This window comes from Tachyglossus aculeatus, chromosome 8 (genome assembly GCF_015852505.1).
Source record: "Tachyglossus aculeatus isolate mTacAcu1 chromosome 8, mTacAcu1.pri, whole genome shotgun sequence".
In the NCBI taxonomy this organism is placed as follows: Eukaryota; Metazoa; Chordata; class Mammalia; order Monotremata; family Tachyglossidae; genus Tachyglossus; species Tachyglossus aculeatus.
This window is the reverse complement of record NC_052073.1, coordinates 32954816-32976574: the sequence shown is the minus strand read 5'-3', so window position 1 is coordinate 32976574 and position 21759 is coordinate 32954816. Positions and strand designations below refer to the sequence as shown.

General features: G+C 46.6%; 1 protein-coding gene across 1 annotated transcript in view; it reads left to right on the top strand.

Annotated features, from left to right (window-relative positions):
* The window catches only part of WDR72 (WD repeat domain 72), a 203930-nt gene extending 182551 nt beyond the window's left edge, over positions 1 to 21379 (top strand). The window contains exons 18-19 of the mRNA XM_038750044.1: positions 14215 to 14304; positions 20600 to 21379. Of these exons, the coding sequence (XP_038605972.1) occupies positions 14215 to 14304; positions 20600 to 20655 (146 nt within the window). The 3' untranslated portion in view covers positions 20656 to 21379. The remainder of the gene's footprint in view (positions 1 to 14214; positions 14305 to 20599) is intronic.
* The last annotated feature ends 380 nt before the right edge of the window (positions 21380 to 21759 follow it).

Here is a 21759-nt window from a genome sequence, read left to right as displayed (position 1 = left end):
TTCCCACCCTTGAGTGGGAGTGGTCCAGAGCCCCAGTCTTCTCAACAGGTCAGGCCGGTTTGTAGAGAGAATTCAAAGGTTCACTGGACTCCCACCATCATGACCCAACTTTTTGACCTAAATGACATCTGAATGAGCAGGAGCGATGAATTGAGACAGCAGCGTGGCCTAGTGAAAAGATCCTAGAACAGAGGGCCTGGGTTCTAATCCCAGCTCTCCCTTTTTCCTGTTGTGTGACCTTGGGTAAGTGACTTGACTTCTCTGTGTGTCAGTTATCTCATGGTAAAATGCATGATTCAATGCCTGTTCTCCCTCCCACTTAGACTGTGAGCCCCGCGTGGAACAGTGACTGTGTCTAATCTTCTTATATGGTAACAACCCCAGTGATTAGTATAGTGCTTGGCAAATGCAACAGTTATTAATTGATCGTCTGGAATTTTCTAGGCAATCAAACTGTGTCTTACCTATTCCAGTAATCCTTGAATTGTTTAAAGATTAAAGGTTAAGCATCCAAATGCATTTTCCCTGCAGCTCTGCTTACCCTTTGGGTGAGGCCACCTCCTTTTCCTTCTTCCCCTTCCTCTGCCCCGCTCCCCTCCCCTCTCACCCCCACTCTTTCCCTCCCTGGGTGCTCTTTCTCTCTTTGTGTTTTTTCCTTTTTTGGGTGGCGCTCCGATGTATCCTGGTGACACTGGGCTGCCAGCAGGAAAGCAAGCACAAGTTAATGCTCAGCTGCTTGAAGCAGTCAGGCGAGCCAGCAAGTCCCAGCTGTGCTACTTGATGTTTGCTGATTGCACCTAGCCCTCAATCTGTGAACTGTTTTCTGGACTTAGATTCATCAAGCACTGCCGCTTTAAAAACTCATGCAGGCCAGCATCCCAGGATATGCCATTATAAGCTGCTGCCAGGGGATCTTCGGGGAGATAAATGGAATCTGTGTGAAGTAAATTAGTGTGAACCAGTCAATCTATGTGTCAGTGTTGAGCCGTGTCCATGGGTAACTAGCTTGCTGACTGAAAGTCCACTGTCTTTTGCCAATTGGAGGTCTGAGTCTCCAGGAATCAGGCCAGCACAACATTAGGGTTGTTGGGGGGAGTCATTGTGGGGGCGGGGAGCGGGAAGGCGAGAAGGGAAGAAGGAAGGAAGAGACTCTTTGATAGCCAGGGCGCTGCATTGGAGTTTACATATTCCCTTTGGCTGGATCGTTTGCCTCACAAACGATAGCTGTGGGGGTTGAGGAAGTGGCACCCTGGGAAGTAACTCCTTCGATTCGCCCAGAGAATTTGTCCAGCAGACATCTGCAGAGAGGCACCTGATCTCCCCATTCCCTGCCCGTGCTGTCTCACAAAATGATAACCATGATTTGGAAAAGAGAGGCTAATCGACTTCCCCTCACCCCAATCCCGGTGTGTTCTCTGGGAGCAAACGCAAGTGATGCGGTATTCATGCACTTAGTACAGTGCTCTGCACACAGTAAGCGCTCAATAAATATGACTGATTGATTGATTGATTGGTACAGGGACTCAGAGAGAGTGGGAATGATGTGCAAATTCCAAGGAAATACTCATAATAATTGTGGTATTTGTTAAGCATTTACCGTGTGCCAGACACTGTACTAAGCTCTGGGGTAGATACAAGGAAAATCAGGTTGGACATAGTCCCTGACCCACATGGGGCTCACAGTCTTAATCCCTAACAACTTTTATTTTTCTGGAGTGCTTCCAGAGGCAGGTGGTATCGCCGGTTGTCCTCTAACCGCTGCGGGCATTAGAGAGAGGCAAGCATTATTATGCCCATTTTACAGATGAGTAAAACAGGGTCTCAGAGTGGCTACTTGACATGACCCGAGGTCCCCCTAAGGTGCCAAGGTCAGAGTTAGGACAGCAAAAGAATGAGGATGCCTGAGTATGAAAATTTAAGTGAATGTGTCCCAGCAGCTATGAGAAAGGTGGCTTGGGCACCAGGGTGGGGTTCGGAGACAAGGTTCACATTATAATGCCCAGTTTCTACTCACCTTCTGGAGTGGCGGTACCACTGCTGACTGGGTGCCCCTGGCAAGTCACCTAATCTCTCTGCACCTCAGTTTCCTCCTCTGTAAAATGGGGATAAGATGCCTACTCTCCTTACCCCTTACCCTGGAAGTCCTGTGAGGGACAGGGACTGTGTCCCTTCTGAGTCTCGTTTATCTACCCCAAGGCTTTACATAGTGCTCTGGTCAATAGTAAGCACCCAAGTAATACCGTGACTGAGTGCCATAATTTAAGGCGTGCCAAAGTCTCAAGCCTCAGCTAGACATTTCCAAATATTTGGCAGATGCCCCACCAATGGAATATTTAAGAGTGATGACTAGTGGAGAAACTCTGTTAAGAAGACAGAGTTATCAGGTTATCCGACCTCCAAAGAAGTTCCTTTCAGACTTCTTCTGGAATGCCATCAGACAAAGGCAGGCTGGAAGTTAGGATTTGAGTCCCATGATTCTATGTTGTTCTCCTCCACTCCCGTTTTAAATCCTCCCTTCTTGAGCTGGTAAAAACCATCAGCTGGGTTCACTGGGCTCCTCCTACCTCCCTGCATTCTCCTTTTCTTCCTGTGCAGGGATTATTTTAGCTCCCAGTCAGTGAGAAAATTGCAGGCCTTACACCATCAAATCACATACTGCTTCTCCAACTAGTAGGTCACAGAAGAAACTGGTTTAGTTTTCTTTGTAGTCACCACAGGTCCGGTTTTAATGTAAATTTTTCCTCTGGATATCTAATCTGAAGTGTGCTTGCCAATCCCCTGGGATGCTTGTCCCCTAGGCCAGCTTGATTCTCCACTGTTGGAGAAGTCATGTCTGTTTTCCATGAGCATAGTCAAGTTTTCAGAAACTGAGCCTGCCTTGCCTAGCTCCTGGGACTGAGTTTACCTCCTCAGTCCTTCTCCAGAGGCTGGCCTGGGCTCACCCCTTCTCCTGCCTGTTGCTGCCTCAGGCCCCAGCCTCTGGGGTTGTGTGGACAGTGTCCATCCGAGGCAGCTTTGGCGAGCACAGACTCGGGGAGGGGAGCCTGTAACAAATCCCAGCTTCATCATTAAAGCATATCCATCACTGGCGTGGTTTCTGGTGATGAAAGCTGCCTTTGAGATAAGATACACCAGAGTCTCTTTGTCCTGAATAACTTTATCACTGGGCTTTTATGAAGCAATGTGGCGTTTGCGCTGGCTGATGTGACTGACTTTCCACCCATCCGCCGAAGAGTTTCAAAAATACCCAGGAGGAACTTGAGTCCTTTTCTGTGGGATTTAGTAGTCCTCAATCAACCATCAATGATGTCTATCTGGTGCTTATCATGTGCAGAACACTGTATTAAACACTTGAAAGAGTACAATCTCATCATGATCAAGATATTTATTGAGTGCTCACTGTATCAAGCACTTGAGAGAGTACAATCTCATCATGATCAATGGTATTACTGAGCACTTATGTGTGCAGAGCAGTATACTAAGGACTTGGGAGAGTTCAATACATCAGAGTTGGTAGACACATTCCCTGCCCTCAGCAAGTTTAGAGCAGGAGACAGACATTAAAATAAATTATGGATATGTAGATAAGTGCTGTGGGGTTAATATCAAGTGTTTAAAGGGTATCTATCCAAATGCTTAGTACAGTGCTCTGCACACAGTAAGAGCTCAATAAATATGATTGAATGAATGAAATGCACAGTTAATGCAGGAGGGTGGGCAGGTAGGAGAAATGAAGAGGTTAATCGGGGAAGGCCATTAGGAGGAGATGTGATTTTCGGAGGGATTTGAAGGTGGGGATAGTGGTGGTCTGTCTGAAGAAACAGGGAGTCCCAGGCCAGAGGGAGGATGTGGGCAAGCGGTCAGGGTGAGATAGATGAGATCGAGGTAGTGAATAAGTTGGTATTAGAAGAGCAAAGTATATGGGCCGGGTTGTAGTGGGAGATTAGCAAGGTGATGGTATATCTTCTGAGCATGTGGAAATGCTGAGGTGTTTGAGCTACACTTTCAGAAGCGTGCAGAGGTTGTTTTTTTTAAATACCTATATGTTTGTCATCTGTATCTTTCTGGGTGTAGGTTGTTTAAATTGCTAGGAACATGAACAAAGGAAATTTCCCAATTCTGCGAGTTGGACTTTGAAGATGGTATTCTTTTGCAAGTATAAACTGGATTTACAAGTGTTCTAATGGACAGTAGAATATTTCTTCCGGGTGCCCAAACTCCTCCCTCATTTTCACTCAGCACCACTGGAAGCTGTATTTTACCCTTTCCAAACCCCAGAGCATCACGAAGGACATCATTGCTTCCACCAGACCCATGGAGAAAATGATGGTTTTGGAATCACCTGACTTCCTGTGACAGCATGTTCAGGTTCCAGAGATACTGGACTCCAAGCTAGGCATTAGCTTAATCCCCCAGGGACTCCAGAATCTTGTCAATCCACAGAGCATCTCTCAAACAATAGAGCATAGTAAGTGCTTCACAAACACTGTTGTTATTATTATTGAGTGCTTACTCTGTGTAGAACACTGTGCTAAGCACTTGGAAGAGTACACAAAAGTCAGAAGATGTGATCCTGCTCTCCAGGAGCTTACAGTCTAGCTGGGGTGACAGATATTAAAACTGGGGTGACAGATACTAAAATACATTTCTGAGAGGGGAAGCTACCAACTTTAAAGACGTGTACAGAAGTGCTACGGGAGGGAGGGAGGGAGTATCCAAGTGAGCAGCCTGGGCATAGTTGACGCAGTAGTGTTGAAGTGGCAGTGGGGAGTGGAGTAATGAGAGTTAATCAGGGAAGGCCTCTTCTAGGAGATTGTGGAATTTTAGAAGGGCTTTGAAGATGTGGGGGATGTTGGTCTCCTGCATGTGAAGGAGAAGGGAGTTTCAGGCAAAGGGAGGGCATTAGTGAGTGGTTGGCAGTGAGAGATGGAAGAGTAGAGGCACAGTGAGAAGGTAGGCTGGAGAAAGGTGAAGCATGTGAGCTAGATTGCAGTAGGAGAGGAGGAAGAATACATAGGAGAGGGAGAGCTGATTGAGTGCCTTAAAATTATGATAATTGTGATATGTGTCAAGCACTGTCCTAAGCACTAGCCCACCACCTGTCTGCTGTGTGACCTTGGGAAAGCCACTTCACTTCTCTGTGCCTCAGTTACCTCATCTATAAAAGGAGGATTAAGACTGTGAGCCCCATGTGGGACAACCTGATTACCTTGTTTTTTCCCCAGTGCTTAGAATAGTGCTTGGCACATAGTAAGTGCTTAACTAATCAAAGATAATCAGGTCAGACACAATTGCTGTCCCACCTGGGGCTCACAATCGAAGTAAGAGAACAGGCATTGCATCCCCATTTTACAAGTGAGGAAATGAGGCCCAGAGAAGTTAAGTGACTTTGTTCAAGGTTGCATAGCAGACATGTGGAGAAGCAGGGAAGCAGTGTGGGCTAGTGGATAGAGCATGGGCTTGGGAGTCAGAAGGACCCCTGTTCTTATCTCAGCTTTGCCACTTATCTGCTGTGTGATCTTGTTCTTCACTTCACTTCAGAAGCAGTGTGGCTCAGTGGAAAGAGCCCGGGCTTTGGAATCAGAGGTCATGTATTCAAATCCCAGCTCTGCCAATTGTCAGCTGTGTGACTTTGGGCAAGTCATTTCACTTCTCTGGGCCTCAGTTAACTCATCTGTAAAATGGGGATTAAGACTGTGAGCCCCCAGTGGGACAACCTGATCACCTTGTAACCTCCCCAGCGCTTAGAACAGTGCTTTGCACATAGTAAGCACTTAATAAATGCCATTATTATTATTATTATTCTCTGAGATTCAGTTACCTCATCTGTAAAATGGGGATTAAGACTGTGAGCCCCATGTGGGACAGGGACTGAATCCAACCTGATTACCTTGTATCTATCCTAGCAATTAGAACAATGCTTGGAGCAAATACAAATACCATAAAAAAAACACCCAGGTCCTCTAACTCCCAGGCCTGTGCTTTTCCCTCTAGGCCACACTGTTTTTTTAAAGTGATGGTCAGGAGTTTCTGCTTGATGTGGAGATGGATGACCAAGTGGGAGTGGGAGGTTTTTGAGGAGTGGGGATACATGTGCAAAATGCTGTTTAAGAAAAGTGATCTGGGCAGCAGAGTGAAGGGTGGACTGGGGAAGGAGGAGGATGAGGGGAGGGAGGTCAGCGAGGAGGCAGTGATCGAGGTGAGTTATACAAGTACTTGGACCCATGTGGTGGTGTCAGTCAGACATCCAAATAGACATATCCTGAAGGTAGGAGGAAATGCAAGACAGCAGAGAATGAACCAAGTTAGGGCTAGTCAGGTCCATTTCTAGGCCGTGAGCCTGTTGTTGGGTAGGGATTGGCTCTATCTGTTGCCAAATTATACTTTCCAAGTGCTTAGTACAGTGCTCTGCACACAGTAAGCTCTCAATAAATATGAATGAATGAATTTGAAAGTCATCTGTTAAGAGATAGTAGTCAAATCTGTGAGAATAGATGGTCTCCCCAAGGGAGTGGGTGTAGATGGAGAATAGAAGGGGATTCCAAACTGAGATTTGAGGGACTTAAGGTGGGAGGAAGAGGGGGAGCCGGCAAAAGAAACTGAGGAGTGGTCAGAAGCATAGGAGAACCAGGCAAAGATAGTATCGGTGAAGCCAGGATATGTAGTGGATGAAGGCATTGTCCCCAGAGTCAAAAGTTGCTGAAATGTAAAGGAGGATTCGAATGAAGTAGAGTCCATTAGATTTGGCAAGGAGGAGGTCGTTGGTGCCTTTGGAGAGATTCCTTGGAGTGGAAGGCCGGGGGTAGAAGCTGACTTGTAGAGGGTCTATGAGTGAGTTGAAGGAGAGGAAATGTTGGCAGCAACAGTAACCATGTTCAAGGAATTTGGATGGGAATGATCAGAGGGAGATGGGATGATAGCCGGAGGGTGCAGTTGGGACGAAGAAGGGTTTTTAGGGTACTTTTATGTCTGTCCCCTTGTTGTGGACAGAGAAAGTATTACTTGATTTGTATTTCCCAAAAGCTTAGTGCAGTGCAATGACTAATGATGCACCCAGAGCGCATTTAATAAATGCTCTTATTACTATTCCTGCTGGGATTGGGTGGCCCCAGGTCTCCCCTGTGGCCCACGCCCAAACCTTTCCCCATTTCCCCCACCACCAGAAGATAGGTTTTGAGTAGGGAAACAACTGCAGTGTGACAGCCTAGCTGCTTTCAATAATTCCCCTGGCTGGCCTGTGTCAAGAACACCCCTAAGGCCAGGAGAGGCAGGGTGGCCGATCAGAAAGACCCGGTGCCTGCAAGTCAGGGAACAGTAGTCTCTAATCCCACTTCTGCCACTGATCTCCTGTGGGACCTTGAGCAAGCCACTTAACCTCTCTGAGCCGTGGTTTCTTCATCTGTAAAATATGGATCAGATACCTGCTCTCCCTACCTCTCAGACTGTGAGCCCCAAGTGGGAGAGTAACTGTCTCATTTGATTTTCTTCTCTCTTCCCCATAACAAGGCCCAGTAATATTAGCCTGAGATCCCCGACAGGGAGCGGTTGGCCCCATCAGTGGTGATATTGGCCTCCTGGGTGCCCAATCTCAGTGTCTGCTGTGGATCCAAGGTTCTGACTGTGGGGCAGTAAATGTTCCAGGGTGTGGGATTTCGGAGTCCCGGTTGCCCTACCAGCTCTCAATTTTAGCCCTCTGTAGATGGACTATATCAACATCATTATTTGAAGCCCTGGGTTGCACTAGGAATGGTGTGTTGATTTACCTAGCCTGAGCTGAAGGTGAGGAGAGACTCTTTCTCACAGGGGTCTATGTGGGTGACTCGGAAACCCCAGAGAGATGAAAAAGTTGGCCTCTTGGCACTACAAAGCTATCCATGGCTACCAAACATGCTTGGCTCTGCACTGTCCTGTTTCAATTCCCCAGGAGGGATAAAAGAGGAAGAGAAGGGAGGGAGGCAGTATAGAGGGACTCTCTAGAAACATGCCTGTATTGAAGAAGGACCAGAGCTCAGACAGGTAGAGAATGCTGGTCCCACAGCTATTTTCAGGGTCTAATGTGATGACGCTTCACTGTTTCTCTCTGCTGCCTCTGGTCTCCCTGGATTCCTCAATCCCCCTCCCCATCCACCCAACTTCAGAGAGTCCTTGTGTTTCAGCTCAGAGCCATTTGACCTAATCTGGCTGCTGCTTGGGAAATCCTGCCAAATAACCTAGTCATGGCAAATGAGAGGGAAAAAGAAACTACACTGGAGAGTATGTGCAAGCTGTCCTTTGTCTTTGAGCAGCGTGGCATAGTGGAAAGAGCACGGGCCTGGGAGAAGAGGCTCTGCTACTTGGCTGCCGTGTGGCATTGGGCAAGTGACTTCAATTATCTGTGCCTCAGTTCTCTCATCTGAAAAGTGGAGATTCAATACCTGTTCTCCCTCCTACTTAGACTGTGAGCCCCATGTGGATCCTGATTATCTTGTATATGCCCCAGCACTTAGTAAAGTGTTTGACACATAGTAGGCACTTAAGAAATATCACTATTATTCTTCTTCTTATTATTAGCATAGCATCTTGTGTGGGTGGGTGCCCCTGCCACAACTCTGGCACACTTTGCTCGTGAAAATATGGCAAAGAATCATTTCTCACTATTTGGAGGGCTGTGCTACACCCCTCAGATAACAGGGGTGCTGTTGCATGGCGCTGCCATCATTCCCTCATTACAGTACCAGAGCAGGGATGCCTCTGTTTTATAGGACTTCATGCTGGGGAAGCAGCATGGTTCAGTGGAAAAAGCACGGGCTTTGGAGTCAGAGGTCAGCGGTTCAAACCCTGACTCTGCCAATTGTCAGCTGTGTGACTTTGGGCAAATCACTTAACTTCTCTATGCCTCAGTTACCTCATCTGTAAAATGGGGATTAAGACTGTGAGCCCCCCGTGGGACAGCCTGATCACCTTGTAATCTCCCCAGCACTTAGAACAGTGCTTTGCACATAGTAAGCGCTTAACTAATGCCATTATTATTATTATTATTATTATAGGACTTCAGTTTGGGGAGAAGAATAGGGGAAGTGTCTGTCCTATCACCAGCAGGATGTGCACTTGAGTTGGATTTGCAAATGTGACAAATTCCCCTGCGTTATGTCCACTCTTTTTCTGGGGCCCTCTGTAGTTGGCTAGACACATTGGGAAGTGATTTTCAGGAGGAATGGGTGCAGTCTGTGGCCATGAACAGGCAACGTCAGGGAGCTACAACCAGCAGTAGTTTATTCATTCAATCATATTTATTGAGCACTTACTGTGTGCAGAGCACTGTACTAAGCCCTTGGGAGAGTACACTATAACAATAATTGGATACATTCCCTGCCCACAATGAGCTTATAGACTAGAGGGGGAGACAGAAGTTAATATAAATAAATTACAGATATTCATTCAATTGTATGTGCTGTGGGGCTGGGAGGGGGGATGAATAAAGGGAGCAAATCAGGGTGACATAGAAGGGAGTGGGAGAAGAGGAAAGGAGGGCTTAGTCAGGGAAGGCCTCTTGGAGGAGATGTGCCTTCAATAAGGCTTTGAAGTGGGGGACGATAATTGTCTGTTAGATATGAAATGGGAGGGCGTTTATGTTATGTGTATGTTATGTTTATGTTGTGTGTGTGTGTTGCCAACTTGTATATGTTGCCAACTTTTACTTCCCAAGTGCTTAGTACAGTGCTCTGCACATAGTAAGCGCTCAATAAATACGATTGAATGAATGAAAGTTCCAGGCTGGAGGCAGGACGTGGATGAGAGATGGGTGGTGAGATAGAAGAGATCAAGATACAGCGAGAAGGTTAATATTAAGAGGAGTGAAGTATGTAGGCTGGGTTGTAGTAGGAGAGTAGTGAGGTGAGGTAGGAGGGGACAAGGTGATTGAGTGATTTAAAGCCCATGGTGAGGAGATTCTGTTTGATGCGGTGATAGATGGGCAACGACTGAAGGTTCCTGAGGAGTGGAGAAACATGGCCTGAACGTTTTTGTAGAAAAATGACCTGGGCAGCAGAGTGAAGTATGGAATGGAGTGGAGAGAGACAGAAGGCTGGAAGGACAGCAAGGAGGCTGATCATAAATGATCACTGAGCTTGGCTTCAGAGTAAGGAGTTCTGTACAGTTAATGTCATTAGTGCAGGGCAATAATATAATAATAATATCATATATAATAATATAATAATAATGATAATAATAGAGAAGCAGCATGGCCAGACCTGAGGGTCAGAAGGACTGGGGCAGGGTAGTTGACTGCTAAATCCCTTGTATTGTGGTTTTTCTAGCACATAGTAGAGTGCTCTGCACATAGTGAGTGCTTTGTAAATACCATTGATTGAATGACCTGGACATTAGCCCTGACTCTACCATTTGTCTGTTGTGTGACCTTGGACAAGTTAACTGATTACTGTCTGCCTTAGTTATCTCATCTGTGGAACATGAACTGTGTCCAACCTAATTAGCTTGCACCTGAGAAGCAGTGTGGCTCAGTGGAAAGAGCACAGGCTTGGGAGTCAGTGGTCATGGGTTCTAATCCCGGCTCCACCGCTTCTGAGCTATGTGACTTTGGGCAAGTCACGTAACTTCTCTGGGCCTCAGTTACCTCATCTGTAAAATGGGGATTAAGACTGTGAGCCCCACGTGGGACACTGATCACGTTGTATCCCCCCAAGCACGTAGAACAGTGTTTCACACATAGTAAGCACTTAACAAATGTCATTATTATTATCATTATCATTATTATTATTATTATTATTATTACTCCAGCACTTAATACAGTTCCGGGCACATAGTAAGTGCTTAACAAATACCTTTAAATAAAGAGAGCCAAAATGCTGTAGCAATGGAGTATTGCTCAAGCTGGTAATCCTACTAGGGCACAAGCAATGGATTTTGCCCAATGAACAAATATGCAGTGTGTCTTTCAGATAGAGGAAAGGCTGAAGATACAACAACTGTAGCAGAGCCAAGTCTGAATCCCATCTCCCACTGCTTTTATTGTCCAGGTCATGCCTGGGCAGCCAACTTGTGTTATTAGATATTAGATATCCTTCTCTTTCCAGAGTTAATCTGTCAATCAGTCAATGGTATTTATTGAGCACGTACTGTGTGCTGTTCCCTTTATTGAATGTTTGGAAGAGTACAATATAACAGAGTTGGTAGACACATTCCCTGCCCACAGGGAGCTTACAGTTTAGAGGGGGAGTTAATCTCCAAAACATCTGTTTTATGTGGCAGTGGATGTTTCTCTTCTAAACCTACTCACTGTGCCTAGTTCTAGCCTGTCCCACTGCCGACCCCTGGCCCACGACCTACCTCTGGTCTGGAATGCCATCCCTCCTCAAACCCTCCGAACAATCATACTCCCTGCCTTCAAAGCCCTACTGAAGGCTCACCTCCTCCAGGAGGTCTTCCCCGACTAAGCCCCCTTTTTCCTCTGCTCCTCCTCCCCTCCACCTCACCCCATTCATTCAATCATTTTTATAGAGCGCTTACTGTGTGCACAGCACTGTACTAAGCACTTGGAAAGTACAATCCGGAGACAGAGAGACAATCGCTACCCAACAACGGGCTCACAGTCTAGAAGGGGGAGACAGACAACAAAACAAAACAACAACATCAATAACATCAAAGTAGATAAATAGAATTATAGATATATACACATCATTAATAAAATAAACAGAATAATGGAGATGTACAAATGTACACAAGTGCTGTGGGGCAGAGAGGGGAGTAGGGGCGATGAGGAGGGGAGGAGGAGCAGAAGAAAAGAGGGGCTCAGTCTGGGAAGGTCTCCTGGAGGAGGTGAGCTCTCAGTAGGGCTTTGAAGGGAGAAGAAAGCTAGTTTGGCAGATGTGAGGAGGGAGGGCATTCCAGGCCAGAAGTAGGATGTGGGCCAGGGGTCGACAGCAGGACAGGTGAGAACGAGGCCTAGTGAGGAGGTGAGTGACAGAGAAGCAGAGTGTGCGGGCTGGGCTGGGCTCCCACCCCCAGATTGACCTTGCGGGGGTCCGCGTCCTCCTGGAAATCAGCAGTGAGTTTAAAGAGCAGAATGAGCTGTATCAGCCTCCTCTCCGATCTCCCATCCTCCTGTCTCTTCCCACTTCAATCCATACTTCACGCCGCTGCCCAGATCGTCTTTGTGCAGAAACGCTCTGGGCATGTTACTCCCCTCCTCAAAAATCTCCAGTGGCTACCAATCAACCTACGCATCAGGCAAAAACTCCTCACCCTCAGCTTCAAGGCTCTCCATCACCTCGCCCCCTCCTACCTCACCTCCCTTCTCTCCTTCTCCAGCCCAGCCCACACCCTCCACTCCTCTGCCGCTAATCTCCTCACCGTGCCTCATTCTCACCTGTCCTACCATTGACCCCCGGCCCACGTCATCCCCCTGGCCTGGAATGCCTTCCCTCCACACACCAGCCAAGTTAGCTCTCTTCCTCCCTTCAAAGCCCTACTGAGAGCTCACCTCCTCCAGGAGGCCTTCCCAGACTGAGTCCCCTCCTTCCTCTCCCCCTCCCCATCCCCTCTGCCTTACCTCCTTCCCCTCCCCATAGCACCTGTATATATGTATATATGTTTGTACATATTTATTACTCTATTTTATTTGTACAAATTTATTCTATTTATTTTATAAAATGTTAATATGTTTTGTTTTGTTGTCTGTCTCCCCCTTCTAGACTGTGAGCCCACAGTTGGGTAGGGACTGTCTCTATATGTTGCCAACTTGTACTTCCCAAGTGCTTAGTACAGTGCTCTGCACACAGTAAGTGCTCAATAAATATGATTGAATGAATGAATGGGCTGAGCCAGAGCAGTATGGCTTACTGGAAAGAGCCCGGACCTGGAGTCAGAAGGTCGTGGGTTCTAATTCGGACTCCACCACTTGTCTGTTGTGTGACCCTAGGCAAGTCACTTCATTTCTCTGTGCTTCAGTTGCCTCATCAATCTGACTGGCTTCCCCAAGTTTCCTGACAATAGTCCCACATCAGAGGAGTTTCAAGGAGTCTGACCCCCCGCAGCATGCCATCCTGGTTCTAGTCACTCCCTTTGCTCTGCACCCCAGCACCACAACACTATGTATATATGTACATGTCTATAATTCTATCTATTTATTTATTTCAATACCTATTTTACTTATTTTTATGTGTATATGAGAAGCAGTGTGGCTCTGTGGAAAGAGTGTGCTTTAGAGTCAGGCTTTGGAGTCAGAGATCACGGGTTCAAATTCCAGCTCTGCCAATTGTCAGCTGTGTGACTTTGGGCAAGTCACTTAACTTCTCTTTGCCTCCATTACCTCATCTATAAAATGGGGATGAAGACTGTGAACCTCCCATGGGACAACCTGATCACCTTGTAACCTCCCCAGTGCTTAGAACAGTGCTTTGCACATAGTAAGCGCTTAATAAATGCCATTATTATATATATATATATATATATATATATATATATATAATTCTATTTATTTTTATTGATGCTATTGATGCCTGCTTACTTGTTTTGATGTCTTTCTCCCCTCTTCTAGCCTGTGAGCCCATTGTGGGCAAGGATTGTCTCTCTTTGTTGTTGAATTGTACATTCCAAGCAGTTAGTACAGTGCTCTGCACACAGTAAGTGCTCAATAAGTATGACTGAATGAATAAAACATGGCACCTCGTACCAATTAAGGGGCCTTTTGATGTTTATTCACATGCTGTTTGTTATTAAGACAAATGTACAATGAAAAGAAAGCAACATTACTGCACCCAGTTGGTGACTTGGTAGGGAATCAGTAACTAAGGTAGCAGTCGAGAGGGTGAGTGCTCGTAATTGACTGAGATCCTTTTGTCTTCTCCTTGGGTCCTTCTGCTGCACGGGACTGGGCGGTGGCCACTAATTGACTTCATTGTTTCGGATTTATGCAGTAAAATACGCTCTTCTCTCTGAAAGGATCACTTGGCTACTTTGTAGCTTTTAAGCTGATGCCACAAACTTATTTCTTCCCAGATAAAGTCACATCTATAGATTTTCCAACTAATTACATGTCTGCCAATAAATACTTAGGGGATCCATTTTCTTTCAATTTATTATTTGTGTTTATGGAGTGTGTCCTTGGAAAGGACTGGGGTATTGAGGGGGAATATTCTGTCTGGGAAAATCCATTATGAGTTTGATTGTTTTTCCCCAACTCTCAATTCTGGCCTTCCGGAATGTCGACTGTCGCAGCCTATCTTTGCAGCGATTCCATCTCAGCCGGGGACCAAGGAGCCGAGGGTGAGGCCGAACGACGTGTCCTGGATGCAGCTGAGAGTCCAGGTGAGAGATACAGATGGCCTGCTGGCCACCAGGAACAAATTGGACTTGGCAGAGGAGATAGAGGAAGTATTCGGGGTGAAAGGGAGGAGAGAAGCACAGAGGATGTGGGGATGGAGGGTGAGGGAGGAGGGGAGTGAGGGGGTGAAGAGGAGATGAGAGGGCAGAATGTGGGGGAGGGGGCAGCAGGATAGCATGATGGTGGTTCCTCTTTAGCAGCTGTGCTGTCAAATTAATGCTCCCCTCCAGGGGTCATAGCGTGGAGCCCGCTCCCTTTTCCTTTTTCATCAAGAACTCAAGCCCCCCCAAGTACAAAGGCTTCAGGAATGAAAGGAAAGCTGACTCTGTTAGTTCATTATAATTAATTTTAGACCAAACTACTTAGTTAATACGGGCAGAGATTCTGACCTCTGGAGGCGCAGGGAGATTTTGAAAAATTAGAATGTCGGTGTCTCGTGAAGATGTGAAACAACAGCTGTGCCACCAAGGATGGTGGAGAGACTGGAGGAGCCAGTTGATGGCAATGTAAGTCAATTCAAATTTCTCAATCTGCATGGTGTCCCAGCCTCAATTAGCGCATCTGGGCTCTGAGACGATAAGCCGGGCTGGATGCATTATTCACAGAGCACAGTCATTCTTGGCCAGGGAAACTTCTCTCCGTGGAAATTACACTTATTGGTTTTCTTCGTGAGCAGGACACCGGAGGGGTGTATTATAGGGATCTCAAGGGATGCAGTTATCAAAAAATAAAAGTGAATCTATTTCCAGTGACTGATCAAACCACCTCATGTAAGCAGGAGCCAGGGCCAGCACCCTCTTAGCCGCTGGCATGTTTGCCCTTGTGAAAGAGTTAAATGTGGCTTTCTCCTCCGGTTTTGTTATTTTTCTTATTATCTAGTTCCTATGTCTCCCTCCCCAGACACACTCACACCCGCCCCCACCCTCTCTGTGTGCTGATCCGTGTGTTATATTTTTGATTCATCCTCTCGGCGGCCTGTCATTCTAGTTAAGAGATTTCCCAATCTCCTAGCCTCTACTGACAGCGGCCAGCTGCACACAGAGGAGGAGGAGAATGAGAAGGATGAAGGAGGAAAATGAGGGAGGGTGAAATAGGAGAAGGAGGATGAGGAAGAGGGGAAGAAAGAGGAGTGGAGACAGGAGAAGGAAGAGGGGATGGGAGAAGAGAAGGAGCTGGGAGAAGAGAAAGAGAAGAAGAAAGAGAAAGGGGAGGAGGAGAAGAATGAGTGAGGATGGAGGAGAAGGGGGAGGACAGGAGGAGAAGGGGGATGAGGGAGCAGAGGGGGAGGGAAAGGAGGAGAAGGAGGAGGGGGAAGAGAAGAAGGATGAGGGGGGAGGAGACGGAGAATGAGGGGAGGAGGCAAATGATTGAGGAAGGAGGAGGTGAAGGAGGAGAGGGAGGCAGAGATTGAATTTTCTGGCTAAATACACAGCCTTTGGCCTGCACTCCATGTCAGACCTTTCCATCTTGGGCCTAGACACTACCAGGATTCCTCAGCAGTGGGGAGGAGGCCACCCCGTTCTTGATCACAATCCCATTTTCCCTTTCTCCTTCCCCTGGAACCATGGGAGGGCTTCCTTTGGAAATGAAGGAGACTAGCGGATCACAGACCTGGCCGCTTTCGCACCACCAACAGAGCACTGTATAACAGAGCATATGAGGCTCTTAAGATGGGCCATAAAAGGAAATGGCCTTTGGGGCCAGGCGGAAGCGACTCATTCACCTTCCATCCGGCCCGCTTGGATCCTCCCCCTCTCACCCATCTTCCAATCAAATGGACCCCTGTCTTCTAGTCGATGGAATCGGTCTTCCAGGCTAGGCAGAAATGGGTGCCATGTACACACACAAAAGGTGGTGGAATTTCAAGTCTTCCACAAGTGCTTTTGTCTCAGGCAACGTAGGAGGAAGGGATGCGGAAACTGAACGCAACCTTCTTCCTCTAAACCGCCGGATGGAGGCTGAGAGATCAGACAGGGAATGTTGATGAAGGAACTTAGGTGCTGAGGAAGACTCCAAAGTTAAAACGTGCATCCCGTTTTGTTCACCGGATATCATTAACTTGGTAATAAAGAACGAATGACTCCGGCTCTTCCTCATCCCAACTCTGCATTTTAAGGCATCTTGACTTATAGGCCTGAAAAGCCTCTGGAGAGTTCACTACTGGTCTCACTGCCTTCCACTGAGAATTTGTGGCTTGGTTGTCATGGAGACATCGTATTTCTGCAAGAATTGCTCATATTGATCCGTGGCCAGGCGTAAATGGCCAGGCGAGCGCGGGGTGGGGGAGGAGGGGACAGGCGGGACGATGAAATGACCAGGGGTTGTGGGTCGGAAATAAGCTTATAGCCAACACTTAGGTAAAAAGAAAGATGCCGTTTCGTTTTGTTTCGGGATTCCAATTCGGCACTTTGGGCCATTGTCTCCTTTCCCTCACGACTGAAAGAAACTTGTTAGTCACTTGTCATGTCAGATCTCTGGTGCTTGTTCTGACACAGCTGTCAGCCTCCAGGCCCCGCGCAGCCCGGGGACAGACAACAAAGAGCCGGCGGCATGAATTATTTATTGCCCCTCGCGTGGGTGAGATTCTGTGATCAGAAATTAAGACACTTCTGACAGAAGCGCTTGTTTGGAATGGAAGATTTTTTTGATGACAGGATGCCTCAGCTCACAGCCCATGCACCTCTTGGAGGCAAAGCAACCCCCTGGAAATGAGAGGGAGTGGGTGAGTTCTGTTGTATTCCCTGAAGGGGAAGCAGGTCTTGGCCTTTCTGCCGGGGGGCCCCCGAGGAACGCCCAAGTGCTGGGAAGCTGCAGCTTCAGCAGTCCAAGTGTATCAGGGTCAGACGAGGAAGGGACCTGAGGCTGGCCAAGGGCCCACGTGACCACTAGTTCCTTTCCCTGGATTGTCATGTTGTCACCTGGGCCTGACTCTCAGCCACCTGGTGGGTGGATGGGAACTCATCTTCCTTGAAATCTCTGGCTCTCAAATGGGGTAGTCTAAAGCTATAATTCTTTTTTTTTTCTAGTGGTATTTGGTAAGTGCTTACTATGTGCCAGGCATTATACTAAGCACTGCTGTAGATACAAGCTAATCAGGTTGAACCAGTCTCTGTCCCACATGGAGCTCACAGTCTTATTCCCCATTTTACAGATGGCATATCTGAGGCACAGAGAAGTATACCCAAAGTCAAACAGCAGGCAAGTGGTGGAGCCAGGATTAAAGCCCAGATCCTTCTCACTCCCAGGACCATGCTCTATCCATTAGGCCAGCACCTCCTGGCCATGCTGGGCCCTCAATGAGGAGATCCAGCTGTTCAGGATAGTTGCCAAAAGTATCTGTTGGCAGACACATCGATGGTAGCCTGCCCAGTCAGCCGATAGTATTTACTGAACATCTACTGTGTGCAAAGCACTGTATTAAGTGCTTGGGAGAATACAATATTACAATAAAACAGACACATTCCCTGCCCACAGTGATCTTACAGTCTAGACAGGGAGACAGACAGGGCCCCGGTTAAAGCAACTCCGACTGGGAAGCTGTTTTCCCTCATCGGGAATTTCCTAGACTGGTCTTGGTGGACACGTACAAGGCCAGACACATCAGTGCCCTGGTTTCTCCCCAGGCCTCTTCTCTATGTGTTGCAGTGCCTCGGTCGCAGGCGAATAACTCAGAGTCCATTAGGATTGGTGAGCAGCTCCGGGTCACAGAATCTATGTTGGAACGTAGGAACGCCCAAGATTGCAACTTCCTGAGTGGCTTTTCTTTTGCCGGAGGCAGGGAGTGCACTCTGGGGGAGCCCAGGCTGGAGTGTCAAGAGAGTTTGAATGGTCCTAACCTCATCCCACTGCTCACTCCCAGAACCAAGGTGCTGACTTTGGATCCTATAAGCTTCAGCCCCAAGGCACTACAGATTTTTCTCAAGGCATCTGTGCCTCTCTGGTTGAGCTGTAAGTGGCTGGAGGATGGACCCATCCTGGAGCAGGCAGGTCAAAGACCACTGGAGCTGGGAGATTTTGGGGGGATGTGTCTGGGGGTCTGCATGGGGACCCCATCATTCTGTCCCATAACTGTCATCCCTGTAATTCAGACCCTTCTTCCATTCAATCTATCAATCAATCAGTGATATTTATTGAGTACTTAATGTGTGCAGAGGACTGTTTTAAGTACTTGGGAGAGAATCATATTTAGGTTGGAAAGATTAACATCTTTATTCTGATAAAAGCCTATCATTTCCCAAAGTGCTTTGATGATTCCTATTACATTTTGTCCTTGTAACAAGCCTGGGAGGGAGAGGCACAAATTATAATAATAATAATAATGTCATTTGTTAAGCACTTACTATGTGTGAAGCACTGATCTAAGCGCTGGGGGAGATACAAGTGATCAGGTTGTCCCATGTGGGGCTCACAGTCTTAATCCCCATTTTACAGATGAGGTAACTGAGGCTCAGAGAATAATAATAATAATTTTGGTATCTGTTAAGCACTTACTATGTGCAAAGCACTGTTCTAAGCACTGGAGAAGTTAAGTGACTTGCCCAAAGTCACACAGCTGACAAGTGGTGGAGCCGGGATTAGAACCCATGACCTCTGACTCCCAAGCTTGTGTTCTTTCCACTGAGCCACGCTGCTTCTTATTACCCCCACTTTACAGATGAGGAAACTGAGGCTCCAAGAAGTTAAGGGACTTGCCCACAGTCACTCTGCCGGCCTCTGGAAGAGCTGGGGCTGTGATCGAGATCTTTTGACCCGGCCCCTTGTCCCGGACCAGACTGCCTGTCCTAGCCTAGTCTCTGGGGGCCCAGAAATTGTGATCTGAGAATGGCCTGTCACTGTGCAGAGGGTTGTAATCGGCATAGACGGTGTTATTAATAGAACACCAGTGTGTTATATATAGCATGTTAGCTGGAGATCCATTTTTCACAGTAAATCAATATCACATTTGCATGAACCTGATTGTGCCAAACTAGCTCCTGCTCCGGTTTCCCCAGCGACGTGCTTTGGTGTGAGAAGCTAAGGATGTTTTCATTCTGGCTCATGAACCACTGGCAGGAATCAGGTCACTGAAAAAGTAGGACAGATTCCAAGGTGGAGTGTTGGGGATGGTTCACAACAATGCCAAAAGTAGAAAGACTGTGGAGCGTGGAAGCAGTCCGTCTTTCATAAATCGGCCTCCCGCCCCTCCTTGTGATTGGAGGTACAGAAACATGCTAAAAGTAGTGTGCAAAGGTGGAACTGCTCTGTCCTGTGCCACTCTAGCCAGTCCCACAGCTACCGATGGGCTATAGTGATCAATCAGTTAATCAGTGACACTTATTGAGTAATAATTGTGGCATTTGTAAAGGGCTTACTTTGTGTGAAGCACTCTACTAAAAGTTATGCTAGATACACAATAAGCAGGTCCCACATGGGGCTCACAGTCTAACTAGGAGGGAAAACAGATTGAATCTCCATTTTGCAGATGAGAGAACTGAGTCAAAGAGAAATTAAGTGATTTACCCTTACTTTTCCCCCTCTAGACTGTAAGCAAGTTGTAGATAGGGAAAGGGTCTGTTATATTGTTATATTGTAATCTCCCAAGCATTTAGTTCAGTTCTCTGCACATCATAAGCACTAAATAAATATATAATTGATTGACTCAGCTCCCCCTCCCCTCCGCATCCGCTCTTCTGAAAACAAGTCTCCCAACTAATTTTAGAATATGGGTTGTTACACACTCCAGGTTTTACCTTGTAATAATGTTCTTGGGAAGTTCTCAAATAGAAATATCCTGCAGTTCATTCATGACAACCAGTAACTTTAAACGTAGGGATTATGCCTGTCCAATTAATTTGTTGAATTAATACACCCAAAAATTCAGTGGATCAAACTGTGTTCAGTGTGACTGGACTCCGACATTGAAGAATCTGATAAGTGGTTAGAAGAATTCATTCATTCATTCAATTGTATTTATTGAGCGCTTACTGTGTGCAGGGCACTGTCCTAAGCACTTGGAAAGTACAATTCAGCAACAGAAAGTCAATCCCTGCCCACAATGGGCTCTCTGGGGTATCTACACTGACAAAATGTTCTGAAAAGACACCCACACCCAGATGCAATCCTTTTAACATGTGGTTCTGTGTGTAATGGAGGTGGTAGTGCCTGGGAGGGGAGGATTTATGAGCTAGAAATGATTTTAGGGTTTCAAAATGTGATGGAATTTGAAGCAATCATAGACAGGGCTTTCTGCCTCGAAATCAAATACAAACCCCAAATAAAGGCTTATTCCTTTTTTTCCAGCGGAGAAAAAAGCTCATCCATGGATAGCTAAGGTGTGTTCCTGCAAGGTGTGTTAAAATGTCAGCTTATTTAAAGACATTGGAATTTGGAAAAATGATGTTGAAGATCTGAAATGCACCACAATTTCCTCACTTGATAAAGACTTTGTGATGGGCTAAAGGATTCCCCGGCAGGAAACATCCGACTTAGCAATCTTGCAGCCAAAAGCGGGACCACCCAGTCTTTTTGGGAAAATACTCTGGAAACCTTCTCACGAACTTACCTTCCGTTGGTCTTCAGAGAGCTCTTTGCTGCCAGTGAGCTCGACTAACAGGAAACCCTTCTTCTTTCAACAGACTTATGTAAGTCCAGGAAATTTATTACCCTAGAAAGCGCACAGGCAGAAGGTACATGTAACCTGAAGAGGGGTTTGATCAATTCATGGCCAAGCGGTCCATAAAGGATTATAAGAGGGTGAGTTGGTGGGAAAGGTGGGTGGTTCACCTCTAACTATTAAGATTGGTGCTCCCAGGTGGCAACTGCCACATAGATCCTTCCAGAGTCCCATAGCCACTGTTGGAGACAAAATCCCGGGCTGGATAAATCACTGGTCTGACCCACTCCTGTGCTCATAATCTTAAATTCTCATATCGCAACTTTCCAAGATCTTGAATTGGAGTGCCCCACTAAACCACAGATTTTCACACCATGCTTTCAATTCCATCAGGGCTTGATTTGTACAAATGAAATCTACTCATGTAATATGAGAAAGATATATTCATTCATTCAATCGTATTTATTGAGCGCTTACTGTGTGCAGAGCACTGTACTAAGCGCTTGGGAGGTACAAGTTGGCAACATATAGAGATGGTCCCTACCCAAAAGTGGGCTCACAGTCTAGAATGGGGAGACAGACAATGAAACAAAACAAATTAACAAAATAAAATTAATAGAATGAATATGTACAAGTAAAATAAATAAATAAATGGAGTAATAAATACGTACAAACATATATACATATATACAGGTGTTGTGGGGAGGGGAAGGAGGTAAGGCCGGGGGGTGGGGAGAGGGAGGAGGGGGAGAGGAAGGAGGGGGCTCAGTCCGGGAAGGCCTCCTGGAGGAGGTGAGCTCTCAGTAGGGCTTTGAAGGGAATAATATTGATGACATTTATTAAGCGC